Raw genomic sequence first — 22500 nt, 5'->3', positions numbered from 1 at the left:
ACCAGCTGGTAGCTGAACAGCGGGTGTATTTAACCAGCTGGTAGCTGAACAGTGGGTGTATTTAACCAGCTGGTAGCTGAACAGTGGGTGTATTTAACCATTTAACCAGCTGGTAGCTGAACAGTGGGTGTATTTAACCAGCTGGTAGCTGAACAGTGGGTATATTTAACCATTTAACCAGCTGGTAGCTGAACAGTGGGTGTATTTAACCAGCTGTTAGCTGAACAGTGGGTATATTTAACCATTTAACCAGCTGGTAGCTGAACAGTGGGTGTATTTAACCAGCTGGTAGCTGAACAGCGGGTGTATTTAACCAGCTGGTAGCTGAACAGCGGGTGTATTTAACCAGCTGGTAGCTGAACAGCGGGTGTATTTAACCAGCTGGTAGCTGAACAGCGGGTGTATTTAACCAGCTGGTAGCTGAACAGCGGGTGTATTTAACCAGCTGGTAGCTGAACAGCGGGTGTATTTAACCAGCTGGTAGCGGAACAGTGGGTGTATTTAACCAGCTGGTAGCTGAACAGCGGGTGTATTTAACCAGCTGGTAGCTGAACAGCGGGTTGATTTAACCAGCTGGTAGCTGAACAGCGGGTGTATTTAACCAGCTGGTAGCTGAACAGTGGGTGTATTTAACCAGCTGGTAGCTGAACAGCGGGTGTATTTAACCATTTAACCAGCTGGTAGCTGAACAGCGGGTGTATTTAACCAGCTGGTAGCTGAACAGTGGGTATATTTAACCATTTAACCAGCTGGTTGCTGAACAGCGGGTATATTTAACCAGCTGGTAGCTGAACAGTGGGTGTATTTAACCAGCTGGTAGCTGAACAGCGGGTGTATTTAACCAGCTGGTAGCTGAACAGCGGGTGTATTTAACCAGCTGGTAGCTGAACAGCGGGTGTATTTAACCAGCTGGTAGCTGAACAGCGGGTATATTTAACCAGCTGGTAGCTGAACAGCGGGTGTATTTAACCAGCTGGTAGCTGAACAGTGGGTGTATTTAACCATTTAACCAGCTGGTAGCTGAACAGTGGGTGTATTTAACCAGCTGGTAGCTGAACAGTGGGTATATTTAACCATTTAACCAGCTGGTAGCTGAACAGTGGGTGTATTTAACCAGCTGGTAGCTGAACAGCGGGTGTATTTAACCAGCTGGTAGCTGAACAGTGGGTATATTTAACCATTTAACCAGCTGGTAGCTGAACAGCGGGTGTATTTAACCAGCTGGTTGCTGAACAGCGGGTGTATTTAACCAGCTGGTAGCGGAACAGTGGGTGTATTTAACCAGCTGGTAGCTGAACAGCGGGTGTATTTAACCAGCTGGTAGCTGAACAGCGGGTGTATTTAACCAGCTGGTAGCTGAACAGCGGGTGTATTTAACCAGCCGGTTGCTGAACAGCGGGTGTATTTAACCAGCTGGTTGCTGAACAGCGGGTGTATTTAACCAGCTGGTTGCTGAACAGCGGGTGTATTTAACCAGCTGGTAGCTGAACAGCGGGTGTATTTAACCAGCTGGTAGCTGAACAGTGGGTGTATTTAACCAGCTGGTAACTACCCAGGAGTCCTGCTGTTTAGTCCTGTTAGACCCTACACAGCTACTTGACTACCATTAACCTTGTGTATGCTCTCTCCCTCCCCTCCCTCTCACCATATCCCTCCTCCTCTCCCCGTCTCCCTTTCTCCCTCCTCTTCCTCCTCTCTCTCCCCCTCTCCTCCTCTCCCTCTCTCCCCTTCTCCCTCCTCTCTCCCCTTCTCCCTCCTCTCTTCCCCTCTCCTCTCCTCTCCTCTTCCTCCTCTCTCTCCCCCTCTCCCCTTCTCCCTCCTCTCTCCCCTTCTCCCTCCTCTCTCCTCCTCTCTCCCCCTCTCCTCTCCTCTCCTCTTCCTCCCGTGGGCCTAACTCCAGTCTCATGTAAGTCTGATTAATAAATACCTCACTGTATGTATGTGTGTGTGTATTTAAATAGTAATCATTAATTGAATTAATTCTATATATTATTGACTTAGGCTTATCATTTAAATGTGTAAACTAACCTGCATGCTTTTTGTTTTCTGTGTAATTCAAACCCATCATTTCAAGTCAACTGTTATAATACAGTTATAATACAGTTATAATACAGTTATAATACACATTTTCTAAGAGGTGAAACATTCCTGATATATTTTGAACGCCGGGCCTCTGAACAACTCCGTACAACCGTTCACGATGAGTATTCAGAATGTTATGATGAGTATTCAGAATGTTAACGATAAGTATTCAGAATGTTACGATGAGTATTCAGAATGTTAACCATGAGTATTCAGAATGTTACGATGAGTATTCAGAATGTTACGATGAGTATTCAGAATGTTACGATGAGTATTCAGAATGTTACGATGAGTATTCAGAATGTTACGATGAGTATTCAGAATGTTAACGATGAGTATTCAGAATGTTTACGATGAGTATTCAGAATGTTAACGATGATGAGTATTCAGAATGTTAACGATGATGAGTATTCAGAATGTTAACGATGATGAGTATTCAGAATGTTAACGATGATGAGTATTCAGAATGTTAACGATGATGAGTATTCAGAATGTTAACGATGATGAGTATTCAGAATGTTAACGATGATGAGTATTCAGAATGTTAACGATGAGTATTCAAAATGTTAACGATGAGTATTCAGAATGTTAACGATGAGTATTCAGAATGTTAACGATGAGTATTCACGATGAGTATTCAGAATGTTAACGATGAGTATTCAGAATGTTAACGATGAGTATTCAGAATGTTAACGATGAGTATTCAGAATGTTACGATGAGTATTCAGAATGTTACGATGAGTATTCAGAATGTTACGATGAGTATTCAGAATGTTAACGATGAGTATTCAGAATGTTAACGATGAGTATTCAGAATGTTAACGATGAGTATTCAGAATGTTACGATGAGTATTCAGAATGTTAACGATGAGTATTCAGAATGTTAACGATGAGTATTCAGAATGTTAAGGATGAGTATTCAGAATGTTAACGTTGAGTATTCAGAATGTTAACGATGAGTATTCAGAATGTTATACTCATATCTTCTCCTGGAGAGAACAGCTTTAGTCTCTACTATACTCATATCTACTTTATGCTACTACACTCACACACACACACAATACTCAGCTATGGTTTCACTCAACAATATAGAGAGACAGAGGACTTTAGATTTATATGAATATATATATATATATACACAGTACCGGTCAAAAGTTTAGACACATTTTTTTACTATTTTCTACATTGTAGAATAATAAAACTATGAAATAACCCCCCCAAAAAGTGTTAAACAAATCAAAATCTCTGTGTGTGTCTGGTCCTGTAGTCCTCTGTCTCTCTGTCTGGTCCTGTAGTCCTCTGTCTCTCTGTCTGGTCCTGTAGTCCTCTGTCTCTCTGTCTGGTCCTGTAGTCCTCTGTCTCTCTGTCTGGTCCTGTAGTCCTCTGTCTCTCTGTCTGGTCCTGTAGTCCTCTGTCTCTCTGTCTGGTCCTGTAGTCCTCTGTCTCCCCATCTATCTGCGTAACCATGGTAACACCCCTTGACCTCTGACCCCTCTAGTGGACAACCAGCACATGCTGCACTACATTCGAGACAAGACAGCGGTCCCCTACTTCAGTAACCTGGTCTGGTTCATCGGCTCCCACGTCATCGAGCTGGACAAGTGTGTTCAGACGGACCAAGAGTGAGTACACACACACACACACACACACACACACACACACACACACATAAAGATACACACATAAAGATACACACACACACACACATAAAGGCACACAAAGACACACACACACACACACATTTAAACACACACACACACACATAAAGACACACACACACACACATAAACACACACACACACGGCAGCAACGTCATCAAACTGGACCAAATGTTTTCAGTCCTTTTTCATTCTACTAACTGTTATCATTTAGCTTCTCATACATTTCAATAGAACGTGCTGGATACCTTCAGATGGGTCATTCTCACTGCGTCCACTAGGTTATCTATCCTTCAGATGGGTCATTCTCACTGTGTCCACTAGGTTATCTATCCTTCAGATGGGTCATTCTCACTGCGTCCACTAGGTTATCTATCTATCCTTCAGATGGGTCATTCTCACTGTGTCCACTAGGTTATCTATCCTTCAGATGGGTCATTCTCACTGTGTCCACTAGGTTATCTATCCTTCAGATGGGTCATTCTCACTGCGTCCACTACGTTATCTATCCTTCAGATGGGTCATTCTCACTGCGTCCACTAGGTTATCTAACCTTCAGATGGGTCATTCTCACTGCGTCCACTAGGTTATCTATCCTTCAGATGGGTCATTCTCACTGCGTCCACTAGGTTATCTATCCTTCAGATGGGTCATTCTCACTGCGTCCACTAGGTTATCTATCCTTCAGATGGGTCATTCTCACTGCGTCCACTACGTTATCTATCCTTCAGATGGGTCATTCTCACTGTGTCCACTAGGTTATCTATCCTTCAGATGGGTCATTCTCACTGCGTCCACTACGTTATCTATCTATCCTTCAGATGGGTCATTCTCACTGCGTCCACTAGGTTATCTATCCTTCAGATGGGTCATTCTCACTGCGTCCACTAGGTTATCTATCCTTCAGATGGGTCATTCTCACTGCGTCCACTACGTTATCTATCCTTCAGATGGGTCATTCTCACTGTGTCCACTAGGTTATCTATCCTTCAGATGGGTCATTCTCACTGCGTCCACTACGTTATCTATCTATCCTTCAGATGGGTCATTCTCACTGCGTCCACTAGGTTATCTATCCTTCAGATGGGTCATTCTCACTGCGTCCACTAGGTTATCTATCCTTCAGATGGGTCATTCTCACTGTGTCCACTACGTTATCTATCCTTCAGATGGGTCATTCTCACTGTGTCCACTAGGTTATCTATCCTTCAGATGGGTCATTCTCACTGCGTCCACTACGTTATCTATCTATCCTTCAGATGGGTCATTCTCACTGCGTCCACTAGGTTATCTATCCTTCAGATGGGTCATTCTCACTGTGTCCACTACGTTATCTATCCTTCAGATGGGTCATTCTCACTGTGTCCACTACGTTATCTATCCTTCAGATGGGTCATTCTCACTGCGTCCACTAGGTTATCTATCCTTCAGATGGGTCATTCTCACTGCGTCCACTAGGTTATCTATCCTTCAGATGGGTCATTCTCACTGCGTCCACTAGGTTATCTATCCTTCAGATGGGTCATTCTCACTGCGTCCACTAGGTTATCTATCCTTCAGATGGGTCATTCTCACTGCGTCCACTAGGTTATCTATCCTTCAGATGGGTCATTCTCACTGCGTCCACTAGGTTATCTATCCTTCAGATGGGTCATTCTCACTGCGTCCACTAGGTTATCTATCCTTCAGATGGGTCATTCTCACTGCGTCCACTAGGTTATCTATCCTTCAGATGGGTCATTCTCACTGCGTCCACTAGGTTATCTATCCTTCAGATGGGTCATTCTCACTGCGTCCACTAGGTTATCTATCCTTCAGATGGGTCATTCTCACTGCGTCCACTAGGTTATCTATCCTTCAGATGGGTCATTCTCACTGTGTCCACTAGGTTATCTAACCTTCAGATGGGTCATTCTCACTGTGTCCACTAGGTTATCTAACCTTCAGATGGGTCATTCTCACTGCGTCCACTAGGTTATCTATCCTTCAGATGGGTCATTCTCACTGTGTCCACTACGTTATCTAACCTTCAGATGGGTCATTCTCACTGTGTCCACTACGTTATCTAACCTTCAGATGGGTCATTCTCACTGTGTCCACTACGTTATCTATCTAACCTTCAGATGGGTCATTCTCACTGCGTCCACTAGGTTATCTATCCTTCAGATGGGTCATTCTCACTGTGTCCACTACGTTATCTATCTAACCTTCAGATGGGTCATTCTCACTGTGTCCACTAGGTTATCTATCTAACCTTCAGATGGGTCATTCTCACTGTGTCCACTAGGTTATCTATCTAACCTTCAGATGGGTCATTCTCACTGTGTCCACTACGTTATCTATCTAACCTTCAGATGGGTCATTCTCACTGTGTCCACTACGTTATCTATCCTTCAGATGGGTCATTCTCACTGCGTCCACTACGTTATCTATCCTTCAGATGGGTCATTCTCACTGCGTCCACTGGGTTATCTATCTATCCTTCAGATGGGTCATTCTCACTGTGTCCACTAGGTTATCTATCCTTCAGATGGGTCATTCTCACTGTGTCCACTACGTTATCTATCTAACCTTCAGATGGGTCATTCTCACTGTGTCCACTAGGTTATCTATCCTTCAGATGGGTCATTCTCACTGCGTCCACTGGGTTATCTATCCTTCAGATGGGTCATTCTCACTGCCTCCACTAGGTTATCTAACCTTCAGATGGGTCATTCTCACTGTGTCCACTACGTTATCTATCTATCCTTCAGATGGGTCATTCTCACTGCGTCCACTAGGTTATCTATCCTTCAGATGGGTCATTCCCTCTGTGTCCACTACGTTATCTATCCTTCAGATGGGTCATTCTCACTGTGTCCACTAGGTTATCTATCTAACCTTCAGATGGGTCATTCTCACTGTGTCCACTACGTTATCTAACCTTCAGATGGGTCATTCTCACTGTGTCCACTACGTTATCTAACCTTCAGATGGGTCATTCTCACTGTGTCCACTACGTTATCTATCTAACCTTCAGATGGGTCATTCTCACTGCGTCCACTAGGTTATCTATCCTTCAGATGGGTCATTCTCACTGTGTCCACTACGTTATCCATCTAACCTTCAGATGGGTCATTCTCACTGTGTCCACTAGGTTATCTATCTAACCTTCAGATGGGTCATTCTCACTGTGTCCACTACGTTATCTATCTTACCTTCAGATGGGTCATTCTCACTGTGTCCACTACGTTATCTATCTAACCTTCAGATGGGTCATTCTCACTGTGTCCACTACGTTATCTATCCTTCAGATGGGTCATTCTCACTGCGTCCACTACGTTATCTATCCTTCAGATGGGTCATTCTCACTGCGTCCACTGGGTTATCTATCTATCCTCCAGATGGGTCATTCTCACTGTGTCCACTAGGTTATCTATCCTTCAGATGGGTCATTCTCACTGTGTCCACTACGTTATCTATCTAACCTTCAGATGGGTCATTCTCACTGTGTCCACTACGTTATCTATCCTTCAGATGGGTCATTCTCACTGTGTCCACTACGTTATCTATCTATCTATCCTTCAGATGGGTCATTCTCACTGTGTCCACTACGTTATCTATCTAACCTTCAGATGGGTCATTCTCACTGTGTCCACTAGGTTATCTATCCTTCAGATGGGTCATTCTCACTGCGTCCACTGGGTTATCTATCCTTCAGATGGGTCATTCTCACTGCCTCCACTAGGTTATCTAACCTTCAGATGGGTCATTCTCACTGTGTCCACTACGTTATCTATCTATCCTTCAGATGGGTCATTCTCACTGCGTCCACTAGGTTATCTATCCTTCAGATGGGTCATTCTCACTGTGTCCACTACGTTATCTATCCTTCAGATGGGTCATTCTCACTGTGTCCACTAGGTTATCTATCTAACCTTCAGATGGGTCATTCTCACTGTGTCCACTACGTTATCTAACCTTCAGATGGGTCATTCTCACTGTGTCCACTACGTTATCTAACCTTCAGATGGGTCATTCTCACTGTGTCCACTACGTTATCTATCTAACCTTCAGATGGGTCATTCTCACTGCGTCCACTAGGTTATCTATCCTTCAGATGGGTCATTCTCACTGTGTCCACTACGTTATCCATCTAACCTTCAGATGGGTCATTCTCACTGTGTCCACTAGGTTATCTATCTAACCTTCAGATGGGTCATTCTCACTGTGTCCACTACGTTATCTATCTAACCTTCAGATGGGTCATTCTCACTGTGTCCACTACGTTATCTATCTAACCTTCAGATGGGTCATTCTCACTGCGTCCACTACGTTATCTATCCTTCAGATGGGTCATTCTCACTGCGTCCACTGGGTTATCTATCTATCCTTCAGATGGGTCATTCTCACTGTGTCCACTAGGTTATCTATCCTTCAGATGGGTCATTCTCACTGTGTCCACTACGTTATCTATCTAACCTTCAGATGGGTCATTCTCACTGTGTCCACTACGTTATCTATCCTTCAGATGGGTCATTCTCACTGTGTCCACTACGTTATCTATCTATCTATCCTTCAGATGGGTCATTCTCACTGTGTCCACTAGGTTATCTATCCTTCAGATGGGTCATTCTCACTGTGTCCACTACGTTATCTATCTAACCTTCAGATGGGTCATTCTCACTGTGTCCACTACGTTATCTAACCTTCAGATGGGTCATTCTCACTGTGTCCACTAGGTTATCTATCCTTCAGATGGGTCATTCTCACTGTGTCCACTACGTTATCTAACCTTCAGATGGGTCATTCTCACTGTGTCCACTACGTTATCTATCTAACCTTCAGATGGGTCATTCTCACTGTGTCCACTAGGTGTCAGTGTTGTCTCAGTTTAGACTTTCTACCTGTCAGAGAGATCAGATGAAGATATTGTCCTCTTGGGGAAGGTTGTGTTTGCACTGCAGCCTTGGGTATACATTCAGATACACGCTGTTACAGACCAGATCAATACACGCTGTTACAGACCAGATCAATACACACTGTTACAGACCAGATCAATACACACTGTTACAGACCAGATCAATACAGACCAGATCATTACACACTGTTACAGACCAGATCAATACACACTGTTACAGACCAGATCAATACACGCTGTTACAGACCAGATCAATACACACTGTTACAGACCAGATCAATACAGACCAGATCATTACACACTGTTACAGACCAGATCAATACACACTGTTACAGACCAGATCAATAAACACTGTTACAGACCAGATCAATACAGACCAGATCATTACACACTGTTACAGACCAGATCAATACACGCTGTTACAGACCAGATCAATACACACTGTTACAGACCAGATCAATACAGACCAGATCATTACACACTGTTACAGACCAGATCAATACACACTGTTACAGACCAGATCAATACACACTGTTACAGACCAGATCAATACACACTGTCACAGACCAGATCAATACACACTGTTACAGACCAGATCAATACACGCTGTTACAGACCAGATCAATACAGACCAGATCATTACACACTGTTACAGACCAGATCAATACACACTGTTACAGACCAGATCAATACACACTGTTACAGACCAGATCAATACACACTGTTACAGACCAAATCAATACACACTGTTACAGACCAGATCAATACACACTGTTACAGACCAGATCAATACAGACCAGATCATTACACACTGTTACAGACCAGATCAATACACACTGTTACAGACCAGATCAATACACACTGTTACAGACCAGATCAATACACACTGTTACAGACCAGATCAATACACACTGTTACAGACCAGATCAATACACACTGTTACAGACCAGATCAATACAGACCAGATCATTACACACTGTTACAGACCAGATCAATACACACTGTTACAGACCAGATCAATACACACTGTTACAGACCAGATCAATACACACTGTCACAGACCAGATCAATACACACTGTTACAGACCAGATCAATACACACTGTTACAGACCAGATCAATACACGCTGTTACAGACCAGATCAATACACGCTGTTACAGACCAGATCAATACACGCTGTACAGACCAGATCAATACACACTGTTACAGACCAGATCAATACACACTGTTACAGACCAGATCAATACACACTGTTACAGACCAGATCAATACACACTGTTACAGACCAGATCAATACACACTGTTACAGACCAGATCAATACACACTGTTACAGACCAGATCAATACACACTGTTACAGACCAGATCAATACACACTGTCACAGACCAGATCAATACACACTGTTACAGACCAGATCAATACACGCTGTTACAGACCAGATCAATACACGCTGTTACAGACCAGATCAATACACACTGTTACAGACCAGATCAATACACACTGTTACAGACCCCCTCTCCCCCTCTCCAGGCATCGTAACAGCTCTCCTCTCCCCCCTCTCCAGACATCGTAACAGCTCTCCTCTCCCCCCTCTCCCCCTCTCCAGACACCGTAACAGCTCTCCTCTCCCCCCTCTCCCCCTCTCCAGGCACCGTAACAGCTCTCCTCTCCCCCCTCTCCCCCTCTCCAGGCATCGTAACAGCTCTCCTCTCCCCCCTCTCCCCCCTCTCCCCCTCCAGGCACCGTAACAGCTCTCCTCTCCCCCCTCTCCCCCTCTCCAGACATCGTAACAGCTCTCCTCTCCCCCCTCTCCCCCTCTCCAGACATCGTAACAGCTCTCCTCTCCCCCCTCTCCCCCTCTCCAGGCATCGTAACAGCTCTCCTCTCCCCCCTCTCCCCTCTCCAGGCATCGTAACAGCTCTCCTCTCCCCCTCTCCCCCCTCTCCCCCTCTCCCCCCTCCAGGCATCGTAACAGCTCTCCTCTCCCCCCTCTCCCCCCTCCAGGCATCGTAACAGCTCTCCTCTCCCCCCTCTCCCCCCTCCAGGCATCATAACAGCTCTCCTCTCCCCCCTCTCCCCTCTCCAGGCATCGTAACAGCTCTCCTCTCCCCCCTCTCCCCCCTCTCCCCCTCTCCAGGCATCGTAACAGCTCTCCTCTCCCCCCTCTCCCCTCTCCAGGCATCGTAACAGGGGGAAGCTGAGTGACTTGGTAGCAGAGCATCTGGATCATCTCCACTACCTGAACGATATCCTGACTATCAACTGCGAGTTCCTCAACGACGTCCTGACAGACCACCTCCTCAACCGTCTCTTCCTGCCTCTCTACGTCTTCTCTCTGGTCTGCCCTGAACAGGTAGGTGGAGGTGTGTGTGTGTGTGTGTGTGTGTGTGTGTGTGTGTGTGTGTGTGTGTGTGTGTGTGTGTGTGTGTGTGTGTGTGTGTGTGTGTGTGTGTGTGTGTGTGTGTGTGTGTGTACGTACACGGTGTAACCGATACTAAAGTGTACCTGACATGTTGTCTGTCTGTGTTTCAGTCTGAAGATCGTAAGATCAACCCTCAGGTGTCCCTTAACCTACTGTCACAGGTATGTATACACACACACACTCATCTCACCTCATTACATCTCACCTCATCACACCTCACCACATCACATCTCACCTCATTACCTCACACCTCATTACATCTCACCTCATTACATCTCACCTCACCACATCACACCTCACCACATCTCACCTCATCACACCTCACCACATCACACCTCACCACATCACACCTCACCTCACCACATCACATCACATCTCACCTCATCACATCTCACCTCATCACATCTCACCTCATCACATCTCACCTCATCAAACCACATTACATCTCACCACACCACATCTCACCTCATCACATCTCACCACACCTCATCAAACCACACCTCATCAAACCACACCTCATCACATCTGCCAAGCTTGTTTGATGAGGTGAGATGTGATGAGGTGAGATGTGAGGTGTGATGGGGTGAGGTGTGATGAGGTATGGTGTGATGAGGTGTGATGAGGTATGGTGTGATGAGGTGTGATGCGGTTTGATGAGGTGAGAAGTGATGTGATGAGGTGTGATGTGATGAGGTGTGATGTGATGTGATGAGGTGAGATGTAATGAGGTGAGATGTGATGGGGTGTGATGAGGTATGATGTGGTGAGGTGTGATGAGGTGAGATGTGGTGTGGTGAGGTGTGATGTGAGAGATGTGATGAGGTGTGATGTGAGATGAGGTGAGATGTGATGTGGTGTGGTGTGATGTGGTGAGGTGTGGTTTGATGAGGTGTGATGTAATGAGGTGAGATGTGATGGGGTGAGGTGTGATGGGACCTCACCACAGGGATACTGCCACCACCATGCTTCACCGTAGGGATACTGCCACCACCATGCTTCACCATAGGGATACTGCCACCACCATGCTTCACCGTAGGGATACTGCCACCACCATGCTTCACCGTAGGGATACTGCCACCACCATGCTTCACCGTAGGGATACTGCCACCACCATGCTTCACCGTAGGGATGCTGCCACCACCATGCTTCACCGTAGGGATGCTGCCACCACCATGCTTCACCGTAGGAATGCTGCCACCACCATGCTTCACCGTAGGGATGCTGCCACCACCATGCTTCACCGTAGGGATACTGCTACCACCATGCTTCACCATAGGGATACTGCCACCACCGTGCTTCACCATAGGGATACTGCCACCACCATGCTTCACCGTAGGGATACTGCCACCACCATGCTTCACCGTAGGGATACTGCCACCACCATGCTTCACCGTAGGGATGGACATACAGAGGTAAAACTGCATATGAACGTTGTTATTTTGGTTGGGTATGTCTCTAGGTGTTTCTCATCATCCACTACCAGCCGCTGGTCAACTCTCTGGCTGAAGTCATCTTCAATGGAGACCTGTCTGTCTTCACACAACACAAGAACACGGTGAGTACACACACACACACACACACACACACACACACACACACACACACACACACATATATATATATATACACTGCTCAAAAAAATAAAGGGAACACTTAAACAACACAATGTAACTCCAAGTCAATCACACTTCTGTGAAATCAAACTGTCCACTTAGGAAGCAACACTGATTGACAATAAATTTCACATGCTGTTGTGCAAATGGAATAGACAACAGGTGGAAATTATAGGCAATTAGCAAGACACCCCCAATAAAGGAGTGGTTCTGCAGGTGGGGACCACAGACCACTTCTCAGTTCCTATGCTTCCTGGCTGATGTTTTGGTCACTTTTGAATGCTGGCGGTGCTTTCACTCTAGTGGTAGCATGAGACGCAGTCTACAACCCACACAAGTGGCTCAGGTAGTGCAGCTCATCCAGGATGGCACATCAATGCGAGCTGTGGCAAGAAGGTTTGCTGTGTCTGTCAGCGTAGTGTCCAGAGCATGGAGGCGCTACCAGGAGACAGGCCAGTACATCAGGAGACGTGGAGGAGGCCGTAGGAGGGCAACAACCCAGCAGCAGGACCGCTACCTCCGCCTTTGTGCAAGGAGGAGCAGGAGGAGCACTGCCAGAGCCCTGCAAAATGACCTCCAGCAGGCCACAAATGTGCATGTGTCTGCTCAAACGGTCAGAAACAGACTCCATGAGGGTGGTATGAGGGCCCGACGTCCACAGGTGGGGATTGTGCTTACAGCCCAACACCGTGCAGGACGTTTGGCATTTGCCAGAGAACACCAAGATTGGCAAATTCGCCACTGGCGCCCTGTGCTCTTCACAGATGAAAGCAGGTTCACACTGAGCACGTGACAGACGTGACAGAGTCTGGAGACGCCGTGGAGAACGTTCTGCTGCCTGCAACATCCTCCAGCATGACCGGTTTGGCGGTGGGTCAGTCATGGTGTGGGGTGGCATTTCTTTGGGGGGCCGCACAGCCCTCCATGTGCTCGCCAGAGGTAGCCTGACTGCCATTAGGTACCGAGATGAGATCCTCAGACCCCTTGTGAGACCATATGCTGGTGCGGTTGGCACTGGGTTCCTCCTAATGCAAGACAATGCTAGACCTCATGTGGCTGGAGTGTGTCAGTAGTTCCTGCAAGAGGAAGGCATTGATGCTATGGACTGGCCCGCCCGTTCCCCAGACCTGAATCCAATTGAGCACATCTGGGACATCATGTCTCGCTTCATCCACCAATGCCACGTTGCACCACAGACTGTCCAGGAGTTGGCGGATGCTTTAGTCCAGGTCTGGGAGGAGATCCCTCAGGAGACCATCCGCCACCTCATCAGGAGCATGCCCAGGCGTTGTAGGGAGGTCATACAGGCACGTGGAGGCCACACACACTACTGAGCCTCAATTTGACTTGTTTTAAGGACATTACATCAAAGTTGGAGCAGCCTGTAGTGTGTTTTTCACTTTAATTTTGAGTGTGACTCCAAATCCAGACCTCCATGGGTTGATAAATTGGATTTCCATTGATTCTTTTTGTATGATTTTGTTGTCAGCACATTCAACTATGTGAAGAAAAAAGTATTTAATAAGATTATTTCTTTCATTCAGATATAGGATGTGTTGTTTAAGTGTTCCCTTTATTTTTTTGAGCAGTATATATATATATATACACACACACACACACATACAGTGACCTTCGGAAAGTATTCAGACCCCTTAACTTTTTCACCATTTGGTTACGTTACAGCCTTTTCTAAAATGTATTAAATTGTTTTTTTCCCCTCATCAATCTACACACAGTAGCCCATAATGACATCACAATACCCCATAATGACATCACAATACCCCATAATGACATCACAATACCCCATAATGACATCACAATACCCCATAATGACGAAGCAAAAACTTTATTTATTTTTTTGGGGGGGGGGAAACATAAGTATTCATGACCCTTTACTCAGTACTTTGTTGAAGCACCTTTGTCAGCGATTACAGCCTTGAGTCTTCTTGGGTATGACGCTACAAGCTTGGCACAACTGTATTTGGGGAGTTTCTCCCATTCTTCTCTGCAGATCCTCTCAAGCTCTGTCAGGTTGGATTGGGAGTGTCCCTGCACGGCTATTGTCAGGTCTCTCCAGAGATGTTCAAACAGGTTAAAGTCTGGGCTCTGGCTGAGCCACTCCTGGACATTCAGAGGCTTGTCCCGAAGCCACTCCTGTATTGTCTTTGTTGTGTGCTTCGCCCCAGTCTGATATCCTGAGGGCTCTGAAGCAGGTTTTCATCAAGGATCTCTGTTCTTTGTTCCGTTCATCTTTCCCTCGATCCTGACTAGTCTCCCAGTCCCTGCCGCTGAAAAAACATCCCCATAGCATGATGCTGTCACCACCATGCTTCACCGTAGGGATGGTGCCAGGTTTCCTCCAGACGTGACACTTGGCATTCAGGCCGAAGAGTTCAATCTTGGTTTCATCAGACCAGAGAATCTTATTTCTCATAGTCAGAGTCCTTTAGGTGCCTTTTGGAAAAGTCAAAGTGGGCTGTCATGTGCCTTTCACTGAGGAGTGGCTTCTGTCTTGTCACTCTACCATAAAGGCCTGATTGGTGGAGTGCTGTTGAAGACATTACTATTCAGACACATCTGTTATTCACATCACATGAAGACATTATCATTCAGACTCATCTGTTATTCACATCACATGAAGACATTATCATTCAGACTCATCTGTTATTCACATCACATGAAGACATTATCATTCAGACTCATCTGTTATTCACATCACATGAAGACATTATCATTCAGACTCATTGCTTCTGTTATTCACATCTCATGCAGACATTATCATTCAGACATTATCATTCAGACACATCTGTTATTCAAACCAACATGAAGACATCATCATTCAGACATTATCATTCAGACATTATCATTCAGACATGATCATTCAGACATGATCATTCAGACACATTGCTTCTGTTATTCACATCTCATTCAGACATTATCATTCAGACATTATCATTCAGACATCATCATTCAGACATTATCATTCAGACATTATCATTCAGACATGATCATTCAGACATGATCATTCAGACACATTGCTTCTGTTATTCACATCTCATTCAGACATTATCATTCAGACATTATCATTCAGACACGATCTGTTATTCAGACCATGATCATGCAGACATCATCATTCAGACATTATCATTCAGACATCATCATTCAGACATTATCATTCAGACATGATCATTCAGACATGATCATTCAGACATTATCATTCAGACATGATCATTCAGACACATTGCATCTGTTATTCTCCCACTCCTTTTCTCTCGTCTCTCTCCATTGTGAATAGATGAAATTACACATTTACCAGTTTTTATTTTATTTGAATATTTAAAACAATTATTTACTGAACAAACGGTAAGATAATTCTCTCCTGCTAATGCTGTGTTGTTTCATGGTATCCACTCTAGCACCCTGCAGCTAATCTGGGCGTATGGTTTTACTAGATATATCTGGAGCAAACAACTGGTTGACTTTGTGCTTTTGAAACGGTACAGCTGGTGTTCCAGTAACAGGATGTAGGGTGGTTGTAACTGTGCTAGAGAGCAGTAGAACAAAGGCCTCAGTGGCCCTTAGACATCCTGGCATCTGGGAAATTAGGCCAGGTTCCTGGGGGGGGTTAAGATAAGGTGCAGATAAAGACAGGATGAACCCAAGGTGGCTTATGGTCCCCCCCCCCCCCCCCCCCCCCCCCCCAATCTATATGGGGGTGGAGGAACCAAGCATTCTGGGTATTAGCTATCTAAACTGTGTATTGTCTGTAAAGGGTATGGCTCTCAGCCTAACAGTCAGTCAAGACTTTTGCGCTGACGGTTTCGTGTGTGTGTGTGTGTGTGTGTGTGTGTGTGTGTGTGTGTGTGTGTGTGTGTGTGTGTGTGTGTTTGTATGTACAGTTGAAGTCGGAAGTTTACATACACCTTCGCCAAATACATTTAAACTCAGTTTTTCACAATTCCTGACATTTAATCCTAGTAAAAATGCCCTGTTTTAAGTCAGTTAGGATCACCACTTTATTTTAAAGATGTGAAATGTCAGAATAATAGTAGAGAGAATGATTTATTTCAGCTTTTATTTCTTTCATCATATTCCCAGTGGGTCTGAAGTTTACATACACTCAATTAGTATTTGGTAGCATTGCCTTTAAATTGTTTACCTTGGGTCAAACGTTTCAGGTAGCCTTCCACAAGCTTCCCACAATAAATTGGGTGAATTTTGGCCCATTCCTCCTGACAGAGCTGGTGTAACCGAGTCAGGTTTGTAGGCCTCCTTGCTCACACACACTTTTTCAGTTCTGCCCACAAATGTTCTATGGGATTGAGGTCAGGGCTTTGTGATGGCCACTCCAATACCTTGACTTTGTTGTCCTTAAGCCATTTTGCCACAACTTTGGAAGTATGCTTAAGGTCATTGTCCATTTGGAAGATCCATTTGTGACCAAGCTTTAACTTCCTGACTGAAGTCTTGAGATGCTGCTTCAATATATCCACATCATTTTCCTTCCTCATGATGCCATCTATTTTGTGAAGTGCACCAGTCCCTCCTGCAGCAAACCTTCCCCACAACATGATGCTGCAACCCCCGTGCTTCACGGTTGGGATGGTGTTCTTCGGCTTGCAAGCCTCCCCCTTTTTCCTCCAAACATAACGATGCTCATTATGGCCAAACAGTTCTTGTATTGTTTAATCAGACCAGAGGACATTTCTCCAAAAAGTATGATCTTTGTCCCCATGTGCAGTTGCAAACCGTAGTCTGGCTTTTTTATGGTGGTTTTGGAGCAGTGGCTTCTTCCTTGCTGAGCGGCCTTTCAGGTTATGTCGATACAGGACTCATTTTACTGTGGATATAGATACTTTTGTACCTGTTTCCTCCAGCATCTTCACAAGGTCATTTGCTGTTGTTCTGGGATTGATTTGCACTTTTCTCACCAAAGTAAGTTCATCTCTAGGAGACAGAACGTGTCTCCTTCCTGAGCGGTATGACGGCTGCTTGGTCCCATGGTGTTTATACTTGGGTACTATTGTTTGTACAGATGAACGTGGTACCTTCAGGCGTTTGGAAATTGTTCCCAAGGATGAACCAGACTTGTGGAGGTCTACAATCTTTTTTTCTTCTGAGGTCTTGGCTGATTTCTTTTGATTTTCCCATGATGTCAAGCAAAGAGGCAGTGAGTTTGAAAGTAGGCCTTAAAATACATCCACAGGTACACCTCCAATTGACTCAAATGATGTCAATTAGCCTATCAGAAGCTTCTAAAGCCATGACATCATTTTCTGGAATTTTCCAAGCTGTTTAAAGGCACAGTCAACTTAGTGTATGTAAACTTCTGACCCACTGGAATTGTGATACAGTGAATTATAAGTGAAATAATCTGCCTGTGAACAATTGTTGACAAAATGACTTTGTGTCATGCACAAAGTAGATGTCCTAACCGACTTGCCAAAACTATAGTTTGTTAACAAAACATTTGTGGAGTGGTTGAAAAACGAGTTTTAATGACATCAACCTAAGTGTATGTACACTTCCCACTTCAACTGTGTCTATCTCTCGCTCTTACATCAGGTGTGTAACACACACACACACACACACACACACACACACACACACACACACACACGGTGTTCATTTCTGCGTCATAATTTGTTTTGGTAACAACACGGCCTCTCTCACTGGTGAAGAACATGCGATGTGACTGTCTTGCGTGTGTCTTACGCGTGTGTGGTCTGTGGCTATCATTTTCCTTCTTCTAAACGTGAGTGGTTTACCAGAACCTGCTTGCTGCAGACTGGCTGTACACCTGCTGCGCAAGCACACACACACAGACACACACACACACACACACACGCACACCTTCAATGCAACAAAACGTGGTTCCTAGAATGTGGTGCAGTTTTAAAAGTGGAGGATTGTTTGTGTACGTGACTGTAATCTCTAATTGGTGATGTGTCTGCTACAGTAGCATTCGGGAAAAGTATTCAGACCCCTTGACTTTTTCCACGTTTTATTACATTAATAAATCCTTATTTTAAAATGGATTAAATTGTTTTTACCCCTCCACCCCCCTCCTCATCAATCTACAATACAACATAATAACAAAGTAAAAAACAGGTTTCTTGACATTTTAGCAAATGTATTAAAATAAAATAAAAAACTGAAATATCACATTAAGGTTGTTTATACCATATGTAAATTCATTCACACATACGTTCATTAATTAATTAATTAATTCACTTCCTTATGGGATGGAAAGTAGACTGTTGTCCGTTGTCTGCACCAGGAAGATCCAGATCATTTTTAAAAGGGGGGGGGGGATTTCTTCCAGCTGAAAACATGTCGTTGTTTATGTAAAATTATATCTAGAGGAGATAAAGAGATTATTATTATTACACACACACCATCACCCCCACACCTCCAAACACCAGGGACCTGTTTACTCTAAACTCACACCAGCTTAACAGGCCTCTTCTCAGCAGGCGAGATCACTTCCTGTTAGCAGTGGTGTATTGTGGTTAATGGATGACAGCCTTAGACGAAATGACAGGCCGAAGATTAGAAGATGAACCAACCACACACACACACACACACACACACACACTGTGGTCACGTAGCTCAACTCGGGCCTAGATATTGTCGTCTTCCATTGACTGTTACTGTCAGTCAATGGAAGACTGTTCTGTTCTGTGGTGGGTCCTGTTAAAACTCTTACTGGAAGAACTTGACTGGCCTGCACAGAGTCCTAACCTTAACCCCATGGAAGTTCTTTGGGATGAATTGGAACTGTCCTCTGGTTGGCCACTTGTTGTTGATCAGTAGCTAATAAACTGATCCAGGAACTGTCCTCTGGTTGGCCAACTGATCCAGGAACTGTCCTCTGATTGGCCAACTGATCCAGGAACTGTCCTCTGGTTGGCCAACTGATCCAGGAACTGTCCTCTGGTTGGCCACTTGTTGTTGATCAGTAGCTAATAAACTGATCCAGGAACTGTCCTCTGGTTGGCCAACTGATCCAGGAACTGTCCTCTGATTGGCCAACTGATCCAGGAACTGTCCTCTGGTTGGCCAACTGATCCAGGAACTGTCCTCTGGTTGGCCACTTGTTGTTGATCAGTAGCTAACAAACAGACTATACAAAATGGAGACAGAACTCACCACCCAGACTATACAAAATGGAGACAGAACTCACCACCCAGACTAAACAAAATGGAGACAGAACTCACCACCCAGACTATACAAAATGGAGACAGAACTCACCACCCAGACTAAACAAAATGGAGAGACAGAACTCACCACCCAGACTAAACAAAGTTACAAAGTCCTTGACTGTCTTTCATCTATGAGCATTGTGTGTTTAACATTTTCTCTCTCTTCCCTCCCTCCCTCCCTCCCTCTCTCTGTCTCCCTCCCTCCCTCGCGCTCTCTCCCCTCCCTCCCTCCCTCCCTCCCTCCCTCCCTCCCTCCCTCCCTCCCTCCCTCCCTCCCTCCCTCCCTCCCTCCCTCCCTCCCTCCCTCTCTCTCCCCCATCTCTCTCTCTCTCTCCCCCCCATCCCTCTCTCCCTCCCTCCCTCCCTCTCTCTCTCTCCCCCATCTCTCTCTGTCTCCCTCCCTCCCTCCCTCGCGCTCCCTCCCTCCCTCCCTCCCTCCCTCCCTCCCTCCCTCCCTCCCTCCCTCCCTCCCTCCCTCCCTCCCTCCCTCCCTCCCTCCTCCCTCCCTCTCTCTCTCTCCCCCATCTCTCTCTCTCTCCCCCATCTCTCTCTCTCTCCCCCCATCCCTCTCTCCCTCCCTCCCTTCCTTCCTTCCTTCCTCTGTCTCTCCAGGTCAGTGCAGGCGTCCGTCGCTTCACAAAACCTCCTGAGTCTCTGGAGCGGTCTCTGGAGCTGTCCTGCAATCGGGGGCGCAAGCGAGCCCAGAAACGCCCCAACTATAAGAACCTGGGAGAAGAGGAGGAAGAGGAGAGGCCGGGAGGAGGAGAGGAGGGCTTGGAGGACAGCGAGAGGGAGAGGGAGAAGGCTAAAGGTACAGAAGGGAGCAGTAAGGGAAGCAGCAGGACAAGTGGGGAGATGGAAGGTGAGTGTGAGTGTGTGTACAGGACAGGAGAACTACATATCCCATCACCACCCTGTGATTACCTACCCAGTAGCCAGTGCGGCAGTGGCCCTCCTCTCCAAACTGTCACCCTCTGAAATAAATTATAAAAAATACCTCAATAGATTAAATTCTAGTCAAATGAATATAAAACGCAGACCTGTAGATCAGTATCTCGCTGTCTTCTCCCTGAAGACTGAATTAATAGGTCCGTTTTTTTCATCTGAACACTAAAATCCAGTTTGGAGACTAAGCCTGTCACTGTCACTCACTACGGTCTCCACGGTTACAACTGTCACTACCCGCGGTCTCCCACGGTTACGCCTGCGGTCTCCCCCCCCCCGGTCTCCACTGTGACACCATTTCACCCTGTGCTCCTCACCTCTCCGCCTGTCTCTCATCTCTCCTGGTGTTTTCACATGACTACATTATTACGATTCATATCCCCCACCCTTATGACAGGCTGTGTGTTTTAGTGGTGTAATAACAGGCTGTGTGTCCTGGTGGTGTAATAACAGGCTGTGTGTTTTAGTGGTGTAATAACAGGCTGTGTGTTATAGTGTAATAACAGGCTGTGTGACCTGGTGGTGTAATAACAGGCTGTGTGTTTTAGTGGTGTAATAACAGGCTGTGTGTTCTGGTGGTGTAATAACAGGCTGTGTGTCCTGGTGGTGTAATAACAGGCTGTGTGTCCTGGTGGTGTAATAACAGGCTGTGTGTCCTGGTGGTGTAATAACAGGCTGTGTGTCCTGGTGGTGTAATAACAGGCTGTGTGTCCTGGTGGTGTAATAACAGGCTGTGTGTTCTGGTGGTGTAATAACAGGCTGTGTGTCCTGGTGGTGTAATAACAGGCTGTGTGTTTTAGTGGTGTAATAACAGGCTGTGTGTCCTGGTGGTGTAATAACAGGCTGTGTGTTCTGGTGGTGTAATAACAGGCTGTGTGTCCTGGTGGTGTAATAACAGGCTGTGTGTTCTGGTGGTGTAATAACAGGCTGTGTGTCCTGGTGGTGTAATAACAGGCTGTGTGTCCTGGTGGTGTAATAACAGGCTGTGTGTCCTGGTGGTGTAATAACAGGCTGTGTGTTTTAGTTGGTGTAATAACAGGCTGTGTGTCCTGGTGGTGTAATAACAGGCTGTGTGTCCTGGTGGTGTAATAACAGGCTGTGTGTCCTGGTGGTGTAATAACAGGCTGTGTGTCCTGGTGGTGTAATAACAGGCTGTGTGTCCTGGTGGTGTAATAACAGGCTGTGTGTCCTGGTGGTGTAATAACAGGCTGTGTGTCCTGGTGGTGTAATAACAGGCTGTGTGTTTTAGTGGTGTAATAACAGGCTGTGTGTCCTGGTGGTGTAATAACAGGCTGTGTGTCCTGGTGGTGTAATAACAGGCTGTGTGTCCTGGTGGTGTAATAACAGGCTGTGTGTCCTGGTGGTGTAATAACAGGCTGTGTGTCCTGGTGGTGTAATAACAGGCTGTGTGTCCTGGTGGTGTAATAACAGGCTGTGTGTCCTGGTGGTGTAATAACAGGCTGTGTGTCCTGGTGGTGTAATAACAGGCTGTGTGTTTTAGTGGTGTAATAACAGGCTGTGTGTCCTGGTGGTGTAATAACAGGCTGTGTGTCCTGGTGGTGTAATAACAGGCTGTGTGTCCTGGTGGTGTAATAACAGGCTGTGTGTCCTGGTGGTGTAATAACAGGCTGTGTGTTTTAGTGGTGTAATAACAGGCTGTGTGTCCTGGTGGTGT

The 22500-nt window shown here is 45.7% G+C and overlaps 1 protein-coding gene across 2 annotated transcripts in view; it reads left to right on the top strand.

The window, feature by feature from the left end:
• The window catches only part of LOC106594088 (protein CLEC16A), an 87691-nt gene that overhangs the window by 11839 nt on the left and 53352 nt on the right, over positions 1-22500 (top strand). The window contains exons 6-10 of one of the 2 annotated variants that reach the window (XM_082976222.1): positions 3581-3704; positions 10819-10993; positions 11173-11223; positions 12522-12617; positions 20493-20691. In XM_082976222.1, the coding sequence (XP_082832348.1) occupies positions 3581-3704; positions 10819-10993; positions 11173-11223; positions 12522-12617; positions 20493-20691 (645 nt within the window). Of the gene's footprint in view, positions 1-3580; positions 3705-10818; positions 10994-11172; positions 11224-12521; positions 12618-20492; positions 20743-22500 lie in introns of both variants that reach the window. The other variant, XM_082976221.1, reaches the window with a different exon arrangement.

This window comes from Salmo salar, chromosome 06 (assembly GCF_965601325.2).
Source record: "Salmo salar chromosome 06, fSalSal1, whole genome shotgun sequence".
Lineage (NCBI taxonomy): Eukaryota > Metazoa > Chordata > Actinopteri > Salmoniformes > Salmonidae > Salmo > Salmo salar.
The sequence above is the reverse complement of the archived record's forward strand: the minus strand, read 5'-3'. Positions and strand labels throughout refer to the sequence as shown.